Consider the following 19,101-nt stretch of genomic DNA (forward strand, 5'->3'; position numbering starts at 1 on the left):
CAAACTTTTCATTAACAGAAGGGTTTCATGCAATAAATAAAATATAAGATGTTTTATGCATTTTTAGTAAAACACAATAATGTGTTATATAATTTACCCATAAAATTTTTGAAAATTTCGAAGTTTCATAAAATATTGAGAATAATTAAAACTTTCTATTTAATGTGATATTTTATACTTAAAAAATAGATTTGATGTTAACTAATAGTAAAAAAAAATTAAAAATATCTAAACAAATAAAGCCTAATATATATATATGTTTTTTTATATATTGAATATACTTCTACAAACTAGACATAAAATTTAATGAATTTAACTTATATTGATTGATTATGACATAATTTTGGAGTATTTTGAAAGTGTTGATAACATAAAAGAAAGTTAAACATATAATAGTTATGATATATTTGTAGATAAACATAATATTAAAAACTACATTAAGACTTTTTGCTACAAATAAAAAGTATAACGGTCTACGAAATTTATGATTATTTGAGTTGAATACGAATTTAATAAATATAAAATTATATTTATTATTATAATCTAAAATAAAAATATTTTGAAAAGTATATGAATATATTAATAAGACAAGAAAATCTTGTTGATAATTTGAGTGACGGATTATATAGAAGTAAATTTTAGTGGACAAACAAAAATAAATAACAAACATAGGGCTTGTTTGAGTTTGATTTGAAATTGGAATTTTTATTTAAATAGTATTGTGATATAATATTTTATAAAAAAAAATTGTGTACTTTTATTTATAATTTAAATAATATTTTTTTGGAGAAAATTTTATTGATAAATGAATATATTTGTAATTTTAAGGATTAAAATTAGATATTATAAAACTGATTTGTTGGTCAAATATCATTAAATAATAACAACTAAAAAATTTATGAAATTATAAAGAAATTTAACACAATTTTAAAATATGCAAAATTTGACCCAATTTGATAAAACTATGAATGAATTTTTGTAGAATTTAACCAATTAATTCAAACCATATGCTGACTTTTATTTTTATACGCTGATGTGTAATAGACTGCCACATGGGCTTTCAAAAATGGCCACATCAGATAGTTTTGCAAGAAATAATAAAATATATAATTAATTTTATACAAACTATACTGAGACTAAAGATTTTTTTTTTTTCCCCAATAATTCAGCAGAAAAATAATTGTGATTTAATATAATTATTGATGACGTAATAAATACGTTCATTGAACTGAGATGCAGAGAGAAGTTAATGGAAGCAGAGGTTTGTTGGAATGCTAATGGTTAGCTCATCAACCCCAACGCCAATCTAACCCTATTTATTGCGCCACAAAATCTTGTTCAGTTCCATTCCGCCATCATCAAATCTCAATCAGCTTCCAACCTAATTCGCATCTGCATTTCAGCAGCACCAATCATCCTGGTTTCGTTGTGTGTGTTTCGGGAGAATTTCGAAGAAAAAAGATGAAGGTGATTGTGACGACTCGGAGCGGCCGGGAGTTAATCAAGGGAGGAATTGATATAGGCGATTCGGTATGTGAAATTTATACATTCTAATTTTGGATTGGTTGGATTTTGTGCGCTGTCGATTCGTATGTTTGGGGTTTATCACTCTCCTCTTTGATTTTGGAATTGAGAATTAGGAGTAGTGATAGTTTCGATTTCTTTGTATTTGCAGGCAACTGTTGCTGATCTGCAGGAGGCGATTCACAAACGAAGTAAGTTTGAGTAATACTTCATTTGTGCTCGTAATTTGTTTTGTTTTTTTTTTTTTTTTTGGTGGATCTTAGCATATCTGTTATAGAAATCCAGGTTCTTCTCGCTCCATGTAGCAATGTGTTTTGGAAAATTCCTCCAATTCCTGCTTCGATCCAACAGAAATGATTTAGAACTTTTTTGTTTCAATTTTTCCTAATGAAATCAGATATGACTTGTAAAGATCTGAAAACCTGTTTTCCTTGCACTCACCATAGTTATTACCAAAAAAGGATATAATCCAAGGGAAACTCCAAGCTCATAACCAAACTTGTATGGTGATTTCTTGATTCTTATATATGTCCAGAAACTTTTTGTTTTGAGTACTGAACTGAAGAACTTCTACTTATATCTAATCCAAAATCCTTCATGTACCCCAAACTCATCAATTTTCACAACTACTTACATCTTATGTTGAATCAAACTTGTATTGCTTGTGTTGAATGGCTTTGTAATAGATATAAATTTTATCCTTCATCCAACAGCTTCTTTGAATGATTCTCGAGTCTCGACTCTTCTGAAAGTCCCAAAAACTTTAAATTTGAGCTGTAAACTCCCTGTAGGCAAAAGTTATTTTGCTGTTCTGGCTCCTTTAGTTATCTATTTTAAGCAGATCGAAGTGACTTAAGCAGTCCTTGATCGAAAATCTATCAAAACTTTGAGACTTTTGATTCCTAGCCAAACCATTTGATAGAAACGAGCTATGTTTAATGAACATGGAAAGATGAATTGGGACATGATATGTAGCAATAAATGGAAGGAACTTTGAGTTCCTAGTCTCTTACATGTATACAGATTTTTATTGGATATTTTCTGAATTGAACTTCCAAACTTAACAATCGGAGTATGTTTCACTCGGCACATTTCCCCCTCTGTGAATTTAAAGCTTAAAAAATTGCATTCCAACGAACTCTTTCTCCAGCAATCCTTTCAGTTTTTGTGTTTACTGTATATATCTTTCTTATGTAGCTCTCTCTTTGTTTGATCAATACATGTAACACAGTTGAGTAATATGCTTAGCGGGCTGTTTCATTATTTCGTAGTTTTTCATTCTTTCAACTACAAAACATTGAATTTTCTTTGTTTTCCACCTACAGCTAAAAAATACTATCCGTCCAGGCAGCGATTGACTCTCCCTCTCCCGTCCGGCCTCAAGGAGAGGCCGACTGTTCTTAACCCCCAAAAGAATCTGAAAGACTATGCCGATGGAAACAAAGACGAGTTAACTGTAGCTTTCAAGGATCTCGGGCCGCAAGTTAAGTACAGCACTCTTTTCTTCTGGGAGTACTTAGGCCCTCTGATCATCTTCCCGATCTTCTACCACTATCCCATCTACAAATTATTCGGCTACAACGAGAAACGCGTCATGCATCCAGCCCAGACGTACGCTATGTACTACTGGTGCTTCCACTACTTCAAACGGATAATGGAAACTTTCTTCGTGCACCGTTTCAGCCACGCGACGTCGCCTATTAGCAACGTGTTTCGGAACTGCGCTTATTACTGGACGTTCGGCGCCTGGGTAGCCTATTTTGTGAACCACCCGAAGTATACGCCGGTGGATGATCTCCAAATGAAGATTGGCTTTGCCTTCGGGTTACTTTGCCAAGTTTCGAACTTTTACTGCCATATACTTCTGCGTAATCTCCGGGGCCCCGGCGGGAGTGGTGGATACCAAATCCCGCGTGGCTTTTTGTTCAACATTGTCACCTGCGCAAACTATACGACGGAGATTTATCAGTGGCTCGGCTTCAATATCGCGACGCAGACCATTGCAGGTTACGTATTTATGGTTGTTGCCGCTTCCATTATGACCAACTGGGGCCTCGCCAAGCACCGCCGACTGAAGAAGGTAACTTTGTCGATTGGATATGTTCTCTGGACCTATCTGAAGGTTATATTTAAACATATATGGACATTTTTCTTGCAGATCTTCAATGGGGAAGATGGGAGGCCAAAATACCCCCGGCGATGGGTGATTCTACCGCCGTTCCTGTAGATGCAACGACTCGGGTACGGTTCTTGCTGCATAAGGTCTTGTTCTAACGTTATGGTGATTGAATGCATTTTCGATTATTAAGTATTGTTGCTATTGGATATGTTAGGTCGAGAACTTAATGTCTTATTGTTTCTTGATATGGAACATATTTGTCGATTCTTGGTTTTGTTTTTACGTGTATCGACGGAGAACTGTTGATCTCCTGGCCGAGACATCCCATCGAACCTTAGTATGTCGTCGTCGTCGAGACACACTTAACGGCTAAGTCGATCCAGGTGTGTTTGTTTGAAGGATTTTGTAGAACTTTTACTATTCATACCAAATTTTATATCATATCATACAACTATTTCAATTTAAATTATTTACTATTCAAATTCCAACTCAAAATCCAAATTCCCAAACAAACACACCCTTAAACGTTTGGCATGCCTCGGTCGATGACCCGTGGAGAATGTGTTCAGTTATATGCTATTTCTTTGTTTTCTTTCAATCGATCGGGCGGTTGCTTATCCGTGTGTCGAAAACATGAGTACATTCGTTCTAGTGAGGGTGGATTTATGACCATGAAGTCATGGTTCAAATTCCCAACGCCTTCAGGTCATCTGTTACACATGATTTACCTAATGTGACTTGCTCTATCGGGTTTACTTTGTAGGATATTAGGTTCAGCTGGAAGTTTAGTCAGTTTGCATTTTCGCATTTTCGGGTAGCGATTGCGGATTTTTACGTCATCCAAAAACAAAATAATAAAAATATGAGTACATTCATTACACAAAAATTCACTTTTAGATCTCAAAACCTTGTACACATACACATAATAGTCATGCTTGCTAGAGCCTGTTGACCGTTTCGCCCGCTACACCGTGGATAGCAGCGAGGCTCTCGTCCGGTGTTCCTTGTCCCAAAAGGGATGGTCGCGATCTTCTTCCTCGACGTACCCGCTAACGAGTGCGTACGTCGACGTCGACAATCCCCGTGACATCCATCCCTTATTGGCAACCATCAACTTCGTGTACTCGTCTGAACCCGGGAATTCATCCTCATCGTCGTTGTCCTCTGCTTTTGGAGGATGATCGGCGGTGAATCCCTCGAGTGACTTTGACCTCAAGGCTCGGGCGGTGTCAGCTTGGGTCGAGCTGGTTCCGCCGTGGCTAAAGCTCCCAAAGCCTTTGATCCCGACGGTTAGCTTCCTTGCTCTTGTTCTTTCCTCCTTTAGATACTCCCTATCTTGGAGAAGCTTCACTATTCTTTCGGATTTGTTCTTCACGCTCGATCCCCAGTTGAACCTATGGAGCGTAAGTATGTTAAAATTTAACGTTTTACTTCTGTCCGGACTAAAAATATTTATTTGTTTTTTTAATAGATTGATAAATAATATTCCCTCTCCAGGAAAGATGAGGCATGTTGTTAGAACATGTTATTTTAGAAATTATTAATAATAAGTTAGAATATTATTTTATTATTTTAATATGAGTAGTGTTTTAAATATTTTTAACATTATATATCAATGAAAAATATATATCATATGAATATAATTTTTTAGAAAATTATTTTATTTATTTATAATTAATTTAAAGTTAATTTTATAAAAGAATAGAAATTTTAAATATAAATAAAAATATTTAGTTATTGAAAAAAGAGATAGAAATAAACGTGTTTTGAATAGGTCAAATTTAATTAAATAGATTTATATTTGTTAAATATATTTAAAATGAATAAATTTACTAAAAGTAAAAATGAATTATTTTTTTGGGATGAGAAAAATAGGAAAAGGAACATCCGGACGGAGGGAATAGTATTTTATTAGTTATAAGATTATATTGATATTTTTGTCCTTGTAAGTATAAGTAAAAAAAATGATTTTGTAAAAGTCATGCTATTATTGAATTTCAACGTAAGAAATATATCATATAACACACCTACTACACAATATAAAGACATGATATTGTAATACCTACAAATATGAACTGTTGTGTTATTTGAAAATATTTTTATGTGCTAACCAACCAGCGTGTATACAACTAATATTTTAATGATACTTTTACATGAAATAATAATCAAAATATTCTATTTATATCGCGTGTTTATATTTACTACTTTTACATGAAATAATAATCAAAATATTCTATTTATATCGCGTGTTTATATTTACTACATAAAACGAGTATATTCATTGTTTGTGGACATTCTAAATAGCAAGCTGTATCTAATTTTAGGAGATGTAGAAAGTATTAAAAATATGAATCTAAGATCTTACCAAATTTTATCAAATTTATGCGACTTAATAATCCTTTTTTTTTTTTTTTATTAAAAATATGAATTTACGATCTTATCAAGCTTTATCAAACCTATGCGACTTAATAATCCTTTCGAATATTTTTCCAAGACCAATTTTTAAATTAAGCTCGGATAACAGCTTTAGTCATCAATGACAAATTTGAATAAGGAAAAAAAAAAATTTTAAAAAAAGGCAAAAATTCTACGTACCCTTTTTCATCGACATGGTGGAAAGTCGCCATAGTTGTAATACTATCTTGATGGTGTTCGAATTCCTCGGCTGTTCTTTGAGGTCCATGAGTTAGAAGATGTTCTAACAGGACAAGAGCCTTGTAAGAAGCCCGCCAATTTGAGACCTCGAATTTCGACAACCTGAAAATACAACATCGCTCGATCATTCGATCTTGATATATGATTATGACGCGTATTATTATGTAATCACTCGAAGTTACCTTTGGTGTAGAATTTGCACGATTCTTTCGTAGTCGTCGACCTCGAATGCGGCCCGGGATATCACTCTCATGGCGTGCACATCTGTTGCCATTGAATCTCCATTGATCAGTTCTTCTGTTAGCCTGAAATACATCTCTCTAAGATGAAGTATTTCTTTGGCTAAAGTTTGAAATTAATTTAAAATTGAATGGTGAATTTAAATTTTTATTTTAAATAATATTTTGATATGATATCTTTTTTATGAAAATAAATAATATATTTATATTAAAAATTATTCAGAATAACTAAAGTTGTTTTTGGCTTTCACGGGGATTTGACAAACTCTACAACTACGTTAATTTTTTGAAGTCTAACTTTGATCTTATATTGTTCATTAATTTTTTTTTTAAAAAAATTATGAATCCTTTAAAACCATCAAATTATGAATATTTTTTTTTAAAAAATATATTACATAAAAATTATTTTTTCATTGAAATATCACATTAAATACCATTTTAATTTAATTTTTTACTATTTTTAAATCTCTAATTCGATTTCAAATTCTTTTACACTATTAATCAAAAATCCATCTTGTACAAAACACACATCAAATAGTTATATTCATTTAAAATATTGCACTAAATTTTATTTTCAATACAAAAGCATCGAATTAAATATTTATTTTCATTCAATTTTTAGGTTCGTATTGGTTATGTTTTCAATCATATATTTTCACTATTAATCCATAGTAATATATATATTTTTTTTTTAAAAAAAAAATATCATATCGAAAATATATATACTTTTTATAATATATAAAAAAATTATATTTTATCCAAAATATTATATTAAATAATTATTTCAATTCAAGATTTTATCGTATAGAAAAACATACCAAAAAACAACTATTTTTAAAACTTCAAAACATTTTCAAAGCATATCTAAAACATGCTACAGAGAAACACACCCTTGATCTTCAAGGTTTGTGAGATGATTACATGTAAAAAATTGATGTAAGAACTGTGTGTATGCATATATATATATATACATACATATAGATATAGATACACATATACATACAGCTGTGCATAGGTAGTATCTGTCAAAGCCAATCTTGCTGTCTTGATTTTCTCCCTCAAGAAGAATGAAGCTTGCCTCTTGAAATCTTGCATTAAGGAACCCATTTTTAATCTTGATCAAGATTAATTCTTTCTCCTCTCTCTCTCTCTCTCTCTCTCTATATATATATATATATATACATGTTTGTATGTATTTGTCAAGAAAGAGAATGGTGGATCTACATGACGTTGGAGGCATAACCACTCCATTAAGAGGGGCTTAATGTTAATCCAACCACTCTATAAAAGTGGGATTTTATTTTATTTTTCGTTTTTCATTTTGTGACAAGCTAAGATTTGACTACATTTAGATAGAATCATATATTATGAAAAAGGGGATATTTATATATTTATTTATTTTAGTTTATCTAACTATATATTGGGTCTTGTCATAATCTTACAACTGATTGACCTAACATTGATATTAAATTCTTTCATAGTATTTGCCAACTTTTGTTGTTTGACTGTCATAAAGTTGCTCAAGGGAGATATTTGGCCAAAGCCCAGAAGCAACTAAATTGGAATGTTAGAATAACCAACATATTATATTAATTATTAGTAGTATTTTGAAATATTTTATTTAATTTTTTTTACTACTATATAGTTTTAAAGTTTCAATAATTAATCTTTAATGTAAAACATTACATCTACCAGCTATGTTGCCCCAAAAATTAAATTGTATCCTCCATTCCTTGACATGTTGCTTGTCTTTAAATAAAGGGACCAAAAAAAAAAAATGATATATATATATATATATATAAAATTAAATAAAGGGACCAAATTAATTTGGTACATACCATTTTGCAAAATCTTTCACATTACAAAATCAACAATACTGAGAGAGTCAAGAATGCAGGAACTAAACCAACCATATTGATTTTGACTTCATAAATTGGAAGGACACTCAAACTACCAACAAAAGTATTTTTAGTTAATAAATATTGTTTTATAAAGAATTTTTTTTTACCTAATATAAATAATTTTTTTTTAATACCCTGGTAGCCACGAAAAATCGATTAACGCAACACACAACAACAGTAAATTTCGAAAATTAATACTCTCTCCGTCCCAAAAGAGTTGTCTTGTTTTTCCATTTTCGTCCGCCTCAAAACAATTGTCTCGTTTCCTTATTTAGTAACCGTGGTCCCAACTTTATAACAAAATTATCCTTGTCTTTCCAAACTATCCATAATTATTACTCAACCTACCTTTTAAAATCATTCAAAAAGTAAGGGTATTATAGTCTTTTACATTCTACTTTATACCTATTTTCAATTAAATACTATTATTTCTTAATTCACGTGCTAACACCCAATAAGACGTCTCTTTTGGGACGGAGGGAGTACAAAAAGATTAGGGATGTCAATTCGTGTTTTTGGGTCGTATTCGTGTCGGGTTGAGCCATGGTGATAACAAAAAAACTGTCAACCCGAACCCGAAATCTGACCTGAAACCCTAGACCCGAACACGACACGAATTCTTTCAGGTCGGGTTCAGGTTGACCTGAATTAGTTTCAGGTCACCCGAAACCCGAATAAATCCGATGCGAATCCGACACGAAATAGACCCGAAAATTTTAAGAAAAATTAAATTGACCTAAGAAATATCATTTTTATTTTTTTATATTATTTTATATTTAAAATAATATAAATATTATAAATTAAAATAATAATAATAAAAATTTCAGGTTAACCCGAAACACGAAACCCAAAACCTAACTTGATTTTTATATTTCAGGTTATCAGGTCAACCCGAAACACGACCCGAACACGACACGAATTTTTTTCATTTCGAGTTCGGGTCGACCCGATTTTTTTCAAACATGAAATACCCAAATTCGAACCTGAAAAATTTCAGGTTGAACAGGTTCGATTTTTCGGGTTTGGTTTACTTTTGACACCTCTAAAAAAAATATATCATCACAATCCAGTTCAATCATCAATGACCTTCGTTTGGGTTTCCAATCCAGACGTGATTCACTATTAAAATCATTGAAACACAATGATAGGTAAATACGCGAAAAAAAAAAAAAAAAAACTAATTCCTTGATCATTCCCAAAACCCCTATTTGCTACTACAATGTTGAATAATCACCGACACTTTTTCATCCAAAAACGCAAAACATATTTCCCCAACAGCCAGCCACAGCTAACACTCCATTATCAATATTATTGTAATAAACTTAGATATAATTCACCAACCTGCTACACCTACACCTACACGTCTGGTTTTGGGACCACCGCAAACAGATTTCTGGGACATAATAACGTGGATCTTAATAATCTTTGGGCTCAGATCGCGAAGGTGTAAATCTCCTACTGCAGCCCATCCGATCTTCAGACACCCCGCAAATATCAAACAAAATGTAATAAAAATTAATAACTACAAACAATATCTCATTTTTTGCTGATATTTCCCAAACACCAAAGAACAAAAAGAGCATACTACTGTAACATGCCAGAAATGAATCTCTCCATTTTATACAAAAATGAATTGTCATTTGCTCCTTAGTTTTGAAAGATAACAACTATCAAATCACTATTAGAATTCTAATCAAATATGTAAAAAAATAGTTTACAATAACATTAGGCTAACATTCCCTTTTTAGTTTTAATTAATTTATTTATTTTTATCTTTTTTCGTGTTTTTTCCTTGCATATTTTCTTATTTATATCGACAATAGATATATTTGGCATTCATCGACACATTGACAAGCCAAACCCTATGGGCTTTCTTTCAAAAACTACAAAAAATATTAATCCAACCAAGATTAATTTATGAAAGAAATTACCACATCAGTACGACCATTAGTTACACAATATATAAAGAAACTAAAAACTTTAAAATGCCGCAAAAATAATTTTTCTTCGGAAAAGTCCATAAAAGACTTGTTTGGATTAAATATATTTTTATCACTCAAAAATTGAATTTTCTATAGAGTAAAATTTCAGATTTTAAATACCGAACTATTATATTCTCAAAACACTTAAGTTATGCTCAAAACTCAAATTATAGTGACCAAAGATAAATTTCAATAAGTCATTTAATATAATGTCTAAACACTGAAATATTTTACCACAAAAGCACGATCAAAGCCAATCCATACAACCGACATATATTTTGTTGGAGACTCCCGTTTGCGAGTAAATAAATTAATAATTTGAGTTTTTAGGTAACACGGTCATTTTGAGCATTCAAGTAAAATTAAATTTTATTAAAAAATTTATCAAATCAAATAGTATTTATTTATTTATATTTTTTATAATATAATAAAATTTATTTTACATTTAAAACATAGCTTAATATCAAATAACTATTCAATTTCAAAATTTCAAAATTTTAATATTAATTTAAATCCAAACTCTCAAACAAACATGCCAAGATTTTAAGGATTTTTTAAAGATTTATTACCTTTTAATTATTTAAAAAAATCAAATCAAATCAAATTTTATTTCTTTATATATTATATTAAAAATTAAACTTGTATTCAAAACATCATAACACTTTTTATATAACAATAATTTAAATTTAAATTTTTATTAGTAAAAAATTTCAATCCTTCCAACAAATAAAATAAAAAAATTTCATCACTTTTCAAAAATTTTCATTTCCTGCATATGGAAAATAAAATAAAATATATATATTTTTTTTTCAAATTTCAATTATGTGGTTCAACCAATCAAACCAAAATCCATTTCTCTATTCTCATGGAAATATACCAAACGAACCCTCAGGGTCAAGGTTTCTCCCATTGAGGGGGTCCAATGACCTCAACACCTAGAAAACGTTAACCGTACATCTGGACGCCGCAGGCGCAAAGACTCATCAGGAGTTAAGATCCCGGACTCTCTAAATAACACTCTCCCAAATTAACCGTTTGGGTAAGGGTAAACCCAACCGACCCGTAAAACCATCCGGGTCGGGTTAGAACGTGAATATTGTAGAACCTACGGCGATTTTTTGACACAGAACTCTTCACCTTCTCTGCCTTTTAGTAAATAAATACCCTTTGCATTGCGCGTTCGTAACCCTTTTCAATCTCCGTCGTCCATTGTAGAATTTTCCGAAATCCATTTGTTCCAGAAATTCTGCTCTTGCTGATGGCGTCTCCCTCGCAAGCTAGTCTGCTTCTGCAAAAGCAGCTTAAAGGTGCTGTTTCCGCATTGTGCGATGTGGTTTTATTCGGTCGAGGAATGGGGTTTTTGCGGTAGAATTTTTTGGGGTTTGATGATCTGTGAATTTTGTGTGCAGATCTATGCAAGAACCCTGTGGATGGATTTTCGGCGGGTTTGATGGACGAGAACAACCTATTTGAATGGAGTGTTACCATAATTGGACCTCCGGATACTCTATAGTGAGTGCTGTCTCTATCTCTCGGGATTTTAGGGTTTTTATTCGTGAATGAGAATTGAAGATTTGTTTGATTATGCTTTTCCTTGAGTTTCTTGAATCTGTGTTTGTGTTTTGGGGTTATTATGCTTCGTGGATTTATTGGATTTTTGAAGTATTTGGGGTTTTGTGAATTGTCTGCGTATTTGGTGGTATTTGTTCATCTCTGTCGGGGGAAGGAATTTCGAAGAATTGGAAAGTGTATATGAATGGTGTTTTTATGGTTTTACTACCTTCTGCCCTGCCTTGATACGAGAAAATTAGATTTCTTGTTGCAGTCTAATGTTATGTCTAAAGCCGTTAATTTAGTTCTCAAAATTTGTTTTTAAAGTAGTTTGTTATGCACATTCGAATGCGAAATTGAATTGTAAAAAGCTTCATTTTCTAGTCTTATCATCAATGGATTGAGTGTGTGCCGACTATTGGTAACATGTGAATCGGGATATTCTCATTATCTGAGCTTTTTTGGACGACGGCAGTTAATGCTGAATAAAAAAGTGTTGATACTTTTCGAAACTTTACAATACTGTAAAGTGGCTAGACGTGTAGTAAGTTGTGTCTTTAGAATTATGAAACATTCGCTGACTGGCTGTTGTGTCAGTGATTGAAATAACCACTGGTATGTCACTCTTTTATTGAAGCTTTATTCTGTTGTATATTTCCTCGAGAATACGGCCAAAAACACAACTGTCGAGGCCCTCCCTCCCTTGCTCGTGTTATATATACATAATATTTGGTAGTGGTATTCATGGTATTACTAATTTATTTAGCTTTGGTGACTAAATTATTTATTGTTGTTTGTTAGACAGAGTCGTGATTGTTAAAGATTTGTATAGTAAATGTCTTCCCACAATACAGTAAATAAATTATTCAAATTTGATGTGGTTATTGATAGCAATGCCATGTTTAATGTCGTGAGAATCAGAGCGAGCTTTAGAACTCGAGTTTTTTTGGCATAGTGCAATAAGAGACTGTTGTTCATATTACTCACGTAATTTGAATTGAAGTAAAGATTTATAAGAAATCAATCCCACTTTCGAAGATAGCTGTTGCTTCATTCCTGCAAATAAGATTTTATCCTCTATCTTGTGTCTTTTCTCATTTCTTTTATGCCTCTCATTTTTCTTTCATATCTCGTTTACTCCCCTGTTTCGCCCAATACTCCCATGCTTGTTGTAGTTCCTTGGTTTCAAGCTTTTTTCTGTCTGTAAAATAGTTTTTATATCACTGCCATGGATGTGAGTTTATAGAATTATGCTTTAGTGCGGACTAACATGGGCTTGTTAAATCTTTAACAATGTTGTGTTAATTTAATCCATGAGCTGAAATTTAAAATGCATTTCAAACATTTTGTTACAAGTAATATATGTATCTATATAAAGAGAAAAAGACTCTGAATAGATTGGATGAGCCTCTGAATATGTGACTGGTATAAGATAAGTGTCTTATAAAAGAATTACTCAATAATGACACACGATCACGAGCAAGGGATTTTACTTTTGGGTTTTTTGATATTGTTCCCATTGTATAAGAATGAATTCCCGGGGTTTTTGAGGTGTTTTTGAAATATTTAGAAATGGAAGTTGAGGAGATTGGATTATTATCATTATTTTAATTTATGTTTAAATTCGAGTGCAGCGAAGGAGGTTTCTTCAATGCTATCATGAGCTTTCCCCCAAATTACCCAAACAGCCCTCCCGCAGTGAGATTTACTTCTGAGGTTTGGCATCCAAATGGTTCGTATTCTTTTTTCCTTTCCATTGAAATTGCTTACTGGCTTCGAAGATTCTCATGTATGCTCTTTAGTGAATTGATTTAACAATATATGTGAATGCAGTTTACCCAGATGGGAAGGTTTGCATTTCAATACTTCATCCACCAGGAGATGATCCAAATGGTTATGAACTTGCTAGTGAACGGTGGTCACCTGTCCACACGGTAAGATCTTGCAAACGTTTCATTTAGTTCCTTTTGTGTAATATTTGTGTTTTGTTTGGCTTTGATAACTGTCTAATCATGACTCCTGGGTTAAAAGGCGTACTATTTTCGCTTAAAATTTGTGTGCTGCCTTGTAATTTTACCATATAGCTGATCATTGCTTTCAAATATTATTTTTACATAACAAAGTAGATATTTGCGGCTTCTGAATATGTCAAAATCTTGAAGAAAGTCTACTAATATTTCACTATTTGTCTTCTTTCTTGATTTCGTTCTTTACTTGAGCTCTTTGTTTCCTAAAAAAATTCATATCCAGCCAATATTTTTCTCCTTTAAAACATAAAAAAACTCAAGTACACACCCTAAAAACTTCTTTATCTTGCTCCAATAAGAACTATTGAAGAACTGCAAAATATTTTTTATTTGTTGACAAAGAATGGTGTAAATTATTTTATAGCTTTTGTGTTTCAGAATAGGACTGCTTCTCAAGAATTTTGTTTTTCTTTCGTCATTTCTTTTTTCCCTGGCTTTAATTTTAATGTGACTTTAGTCTGGGATGAAGTGATGATTGGTTTATGTGTGTGATTGATTGTATATCTTTACCTTACCTGTTTCAAGCTTTCCGGCGTACTTACAATGGCCATTGAGCATTCTGTCTGATGAATTTGCTTACTGTGATTTGGTATAATTTTTACATATGTCTCGTTTTACACAAACTTACATAGTACCTTGTTTGCAGGTGGAGAGTATTGTTCTAAGCATCATATCTATGCTGTCAAGTCCCAATGATGAGTCTCCTGCTAATGTTGAAGCTGCTGTAAGTGCAATGCATCATATTAGTTGGTTCTTTATCTGTTTCTTTATCTATCGAACTTTTTATGGTACTCTCCTCATTTGTTTTCTTGTCATCACTATTTTACATGGGTAAATGTTTCGAGCTTTTTAAAGCAACGATTCAAAAAGATTTAAATGGCGTATGGCTTACACTCAATATCCCTCTGCGATTAATGTTATATAAGGCAAAATTGTCTTTACTCTGCCGTGGTTTGAAAAGTCTCCATAATATTGTATAGAAATTTCTAGAAGTTGTGAGTCTCTCTTGTGTTATATAATGAAATTTTGTGCAATGTTTTCGCAACACAGAGCGGTGTATAATCACTAAGGGAAACAAGGCATATTTTTCAAACTATATGTGGATTATAAACAAACAACTTTTCCTGTTGGATGTTATCAACTTGATGCAAATTTTTCCCAGACTCATATATATGTTGGTTGATGCAGAAGATGTGGAGAGAACAAAGGGAAGATTTCAAGAAGAAAGTTAGCCGCTGCGTAAGAAAATCGCAAGAAATGCTGTAAACAGAATCCATCCTTCAAAAATGGAAGAAGAGATTCCGGTGGTACCCTACCCCTACCCTGCCCAAGAATTTGGTATTGTTTTTTGAGCAGTAGCAACTTGTGCAGACAATGCAATTTTATGAAAATGACCATGATTTCTTTTGCTTTTTTTTTTTTTTTTTTTTTTTTTGGTTTTTTGATAATGATGCCCTTAACGCCCCTCTATTCCCCATCCTCCTTGCATTGAATGAAATTCTCTAGGGTCGTTGTACTGCTTTGCTTTCTTTATGTTTTGCCTGCCCAATTTCTCTCATTTCAATTACTCACATTTTTTTTTTGGTTTTGTTTTTACTCACATGTTTGTTTGTATGTGATATTGGTGAATTAGGCATTGCTTTTATGCCTAAAACTCGTGGAGTTTGTGCACTGCTTGGGTACACCTTTCCTTTGGTGGTCCACAATTAGATTGGTCATATTATATGCCCCTCCATGTCTAATCGCACCACTTTTAATGAAATGGGTCTATTTCTCTCTATATATATGTATTTAGGCGTGGCCCATGTCCCTGCTAGCCCAATGGTACAAACCTATTAGTCGACCCGGCCCAGTCCAATTTAGATGGACTCCCCATATTCAGCCCAACACACATGGATAGGCCCATGCTTCGATCCAGCTCGTTCCAACCCGCATACCCGGCCCGGCCCAAACGGATCGGCCCATATCGACCCTGTCCAATCGAACGCATATGAACCGGCCCATCTATCGACCTAGACAAGCCCAACCCACATGAGATGACCCATATATCTATCTAGCCCAACCCAACTAATAGGACCTGGCCCACATGAAACGGCCCTTAACTATTATTCTCTTTAATAACTGATTGGATTTCTACAAATAACCTTTTATTATCTCTTGTATATATTTTTTCTTAATTATATACTCATATTTACAAGCAAATCTGCACTTATGGGTAATATATTGTGTGTGAAAAATTCAGTCAATAAAAAGAGCCAGGTAATAATATACATACAGAGTAGAGAAATGGAAACTAAAGTCAGCCAGGCAGCCATTTCATCCTCAGGCTTCACCATCTTCATCATCTACAAGTGCAATTATACTAAACTTCTCATCAAACATTTCTTACATCACACCCCTTCTTACAACCCCATTTCTTTTTTTTCTTAACGACGGAGAATCCGCGGCCGTTTTTCTTCTTACAATACATTATCGCTCAAAGGGCATAAATTTTCTCGACATCCGAATTCGAAAACTCCGAATGATGCCACGAGTTCGACCCGCTGCGGGCGTGCTTCTCCCGCTTCCTCATCGACCTCGACCTCTTCGACCGCACCACATAGTACGTCATCGTCCCGAGAACCCCCGCCATAATCACCCCCCCGACCACCGTCACCAGGATCGCCGCCCACTTGTGCTTCCGCCCGACCACGATGTACGACGACGCCATGAACGCCGCCGATGTGCACACCGATGCCAGCCACATGAGCTTGTTGATCACCTCCACCACCCTTCTCTCCGCCTTGGTCTCCCCCCGGACGAGCGTGATCTGCACAACGACCACCGCCAGCGACGTGAAGAGCGCGACCGCGTTGAAGATGAAGAAGATCTTGAACGACGCCGTGCTCACGACCACCGCCGTCCCGTCGTTGTGGTCGCCGCCGGGGACGGTGAAGATCGCGGCGAAGGCGACGGTGGCGAAGAGTACGGCGACGACCGTCACGGAGTTCGTCGCGTTGTTGATCCCCTCCCGGTGGAGCTTCCGGAGCTCCTTGGCGATCCCGTAGACGTTCTTGTTCGTCCGCTTCGTCTGCTCGAGCTGCGTGTGGACGTCTTTCTTGATCTGCGTCACCGTCTTCCGCAGCTCGTCCCGCGGTTGGTTCAGCTCGTTCGCTCGGAGCGCGCCGTATCGACATAGACACTCCTTGATCTCCGACGACTCGACCGAGAGCGGAAGATCTTCGGCGATGTCGAGCGCCGTTTTGAGGTCCCGATTAAGCGCATTCACATTCGTGTCCGGCAGGTGTAGCAACGTATTCACAATCTGCAATCAATCGAGCAATTTTATTACGATAAACGTAACATTTCGAGAATTCCAAACGATCAATGAAAGAAACGAGAGAATTACCTCGACCCGCTTCTTCCTCGTGGCAACGTGTAACGGCGTGTTGCCGAATTTATCCGGGAGCATCACTGTCGCTGCGTCAGCTTCGACGAGTAGCTTAACGACGTCGGAATTAACTCCTTTTACAGCCATGTGCAGTGCCGTCTGGCCTTTCCGGTCGTTGCTTCGAGCCAACTGATGATCTCTGTCGAGCAGGGCCTGGACGATTTCGACGTACCCTTGCCGGGCAGCCAAGTGCAAGGCGTTCTTTCCATTCGATCGAAACATTCCCAGCAAGCTACAATCTTTCGACAGAAGCTCGTTAACCACCGCAATGTGCCCTCTTGATGCTGCAGTTATTAGAGGCGTTGCGTTCGATGGGCCGAAGGTTTTGCTCAATCCGGGGTCGTGCGCCAACAGCACCTGCACGATTTCTACACATATAATTCTTGATCAATGTTTACGTTCAAGCCGATAGAAAGAAGCGACAATTAGAAGATATGATATTCACCGTGATGTCCTTGACTTGCGGCGATATGCAGAGGGTCGAACATTGATCGATTCTTCTTAGTGAGAGTTTCGTGATTCGAGTATTTGAGCAGCTCCTTGACGACTTCGATGTGGCCTCGATCTGCTGCGGTGAACAGCGCCGTCTCTCCCAACTCATTCAATTCACTTACAACCGATGCCCGAATCTCTGCAACCTCCCGGTCAAAATCCGAACCAGAATTCCCAACCATTTGGCAGTTAATGTCGTCGAGAATCTGCTTCACTGCCGCCAAGTCGCCCCTCTGTGCTGCCAAATGCAGCTCTGTATCGTTGTGACGACCAGTCACCTGTTTAACATACTTCTTTTTCTGATCGATTCGCTTCCCTGAATTGGACAGGACCAAAGCAGGGGGAGTCGACGCCGACGGTGACGGCGCCGGCGATGGCTCCAGCGAAGGATTGTGTTTCAATGTCGGCGTAGTGAAACCTTTCTCAATATCTCCATCAGCTGCTGCAGATTCAGTTTGTTCATTAGATCAATCTCAAATGAGTACTTGCGAAGTTGAAACATTTCTCTACAAATCGTTTCTTCAAGAAGAAATAGGATCGCTTATACATCAACCAAATGAAATTACGAAAGAAATTAGGGTTCATGTATGATCAATCGCTCTATGGAAACTGGAGAGAATTGAGGAAGATCAGCACAACTTTCCAAAAAAACTGAATCAATAATTTATCATTTACACAATTTCACACCAAAAATTCTGAAACTCCGCAGCAGAATCACAAAAATTCAATCGTAAAGGTAACAATTCCGTAGAGTCACGAATAAACCCTAAATATACTTACCATCCGCAACGTGAGAAGCCATGATCGCACGAATCGACCGGAAGAACTGGAAACCCTAAATCTCCGAGAGCGAATTTCCAGTGGTCATACGACGAGCGAAAGAGAGCGGAGAAAGTAGGGGAAAGAGATTGGCAATTGGAAAGAAGAAAAGAAGGGGCAACTATAAAACACTAAACGACAGTTGAGAGGAAAGTGTCGCGAAGTCGCCCATGGTCTGGCCTTTGATGCTGACAGCCCTAAACTCCATTAGTTTATTCGATCCGACGTTGTTCCTTGGCTCGTTACGATTGGATTGGAAAGCGCAGATCATCGATCCTGTGAATCTAACGAACTGATTGTAATGGATTCAACTCAAGGTTCAACAATGGTGGCTACTCTTGGGAAACCCTATAAGCGCGTGA

At 35.1% G+C, this 19,101-nt stretch overlaps 4 protein-coding genes across 5 annotated transcripts; 2 read left to right on the forward strand and 2 right to left on the reverse strand.

The window, feature by feature from the left end:
• The first annotated feature begins 1,244 nt into the window (after positions 1-1,244).
• On the forward strand, positions 1,245-3,909 carry LOC127241507 (very-long-chain enoyl-CoA reductase). The gene is made up of 4 exons (XM_051260598.1): positions 1,245-1,530; positions 1,676-1,715; positions 2,850-3,604; positions 3,683-3,909. Exons 1-4 carry the CDS (start codon positions 1,462-1,464, stop codon positions 3,749-3,751), a joined length of 933 nt encoding a protein of 310 aa, XP_051116555.1. The 5' UTR covers positions 1,245-1,461; the 3' UTR covers positions 3,752-3,909.
• Positions 3,910-4,607: 698 nt separating this feature from the next.
• LOC127241200 (epsin-3-like) lies at positions 4,608-7,666 on the reverse strand. The gene is made up of 4 exons (XM_051260130.1): positions 7,541-7,666; positions 6,481-6,603; positions 6,239-6,400; positions 4,608-5,037 (listed from the first exon to the last, which is right to left on the reverse strand). The coding sequence occupies exons 1-4, from the start codon at positions 7,642-7,644 to the stop codon at positions 4,608-4,610; spliced, it is 819 nt and encodes a 272-aa protein (XP_051116087.1). The 5' UTR covers positions 7,645-7,666.
• A 3,893-nt stretch (positions 7,667-11,559) lies between these two features.
• On the forward strand, positions 11,560-15,412 carry LOC127241165 (ubiquitin-conjugating enzyme E2 7-like). Its single transcript, XM_051260083.1, has 6 exons — positions 11,560-11,727; positions 11,830-11,932; positions 13,606-13,703; positions 13,805-13,905; positions 14,645-14,722; positions 15,187-15,412. The coding sequence occupies exons 1-6, from the start codon at positions 11,679-11,681 to the stop codon at positions 15,262-15,264; spliced, it is 507 nt and encodes a 168-aa protein (XP_051116040.1). The 5' UTR covers positions 11,560-11,678; the 3' UTR covers positions 15,265-15,412.
• Positions 15,413-16,242: 830 nt separating this feature from the next.
• On the reverse strand, positions 16,243-18,933 carry LOC127241163 (ankyrin repeat-containing protein ITN1). 2 transcript variants are annotated; one of them, XM_051260080.1, is made up of 4 exons: positions 18,701-18,933; positions 17,874-18,359; positions 17,387-17,796; positions 16,243-17,302 (listed from the first exon to the last, which is right to left on the reverse strand). In XM_051260080.1, exons 1-4 carry the CDS (start codon positions 18,720-18,722, stop codon positions 16,475-16,477), a joined length of 1,746 nt encoding a protein of 581 aa, XP_051116037.1. In that variant the 5' UTR covers positions 18,723-18,933; the 3' UTR covers positions 16,243-16,474. The 2 variants fall into 2 exon arrangements, with proteins under 2 accessions (XP_051116037.1, XP_051116036.1); XM_051260079.1 differs by having other exon boundaries at positions 17,874-18,362; positions 18,701-18,932.
• Between the last annotated feature and the right edge of the window lie 168 nt (positions 18,934-19,101).

Source organism: Andrographis paniculata, unplaced genomic scaffold (assembly GCF_009805555.1).
Source record: "Andrographis paniculata isolate CXL003 unplaced genomic scaffold, ASM980555v1 Contig82END, whole genome shotgun sequence".
NCBI lineage: Eukaryota > Viridiplantae > Streptophyta > Magnoliopsida > Lamiales > Acanthaceae > Andrographis > Andrographis paniculata.

Excerpts from the sequence above, each read along its gene's own strand:
- LOC127241507 (XM_051260598.1), top strand. The coding sequence starts at position 1,462 with ATGAAGGTGATTGTGACGACTCGGAGCGGCCGGGAGTTAATCAAGGGA. Across the intron at positions 1,716-2,849 it reads GGAGGCGATTCACAAACGAA|CTAAAAAATACTATCCGTCC; the intron begins GTAAGTTTGAGT and ends TTCCACCTACAG. Across the intron at positions 3,605-3,682 it reads AGCACCGCCGACTGAAGAAG|ATCTTCAATGGGGAAGATGG; the intron begins GTAACTTTGTCG and ends TTTTTCTTGCAG.
- LOC127241200 (XM_051260130.1), bottom strand. The coding sequence starts at position 7,644 with ATGGGTTCCTTAATGCAAGATTTCAAGAGGCAAGCTTCATTCTTCTTG. Across the intron at positions 6,401-6,480 it reads GTGCAAATTCTACACCAAAG|GTTGTCGAAATTCGAGGTCT; the intron begins GTAACTTCGAGT and ends TTGTATTTTCAG. Across the intron at positions 5,038-6,238 it reads CACCATGTCGATGAAAAAGG|GTTCAACTGGGGATCGAGCG; the intron begins GTACGTAGAATT and ends TACGCTCCATAG.
- LOC127241165 (XM_051260083.1), top strand. The coding sequence starts at position 11,679 with ATGGCGTCTCCCTCGCAAGCTAGTCTGCTTCTGCAAAAGCAGCTTAAA. Across the intron at positions 13,704-13,804 it reads TGAGGTTTGGCATCCAAATG|TTTACCCAGATGGGAAGGTT; the intron begins GTTCGTATTCTT and ends ATGTGAATGCAG. Across the intron at positions 13,906-14,644 it reads GGTGGTCACCTGTCCACACG|GTGGAGAGTATTGTTCTAAG; the intron begins GTAAGATCTTGC and ends CCTTGTTTGCAG.
- LOC127241163 (XM_051260079.1), bottom strand. The coding sequence starts at position 18,722 with ATGGCTTCTCACGTTGCGGATG. Across the intron at positions 18,363-18,700 it reads GGCTTCTCACGTTGCGGATG|CAGCTGATGGAGATATTGAG; the intron begins GTAAGTATATTT and ends CTGAATCTGCAG. Across the intron at positions 17,303-17,386 it reads CGAGGAAGAAGCGGGTCGAG|ATTGTGAATACGTTGCTACA; the intron begins GTAATTCTCTCG and ends GATTGATTGCAG.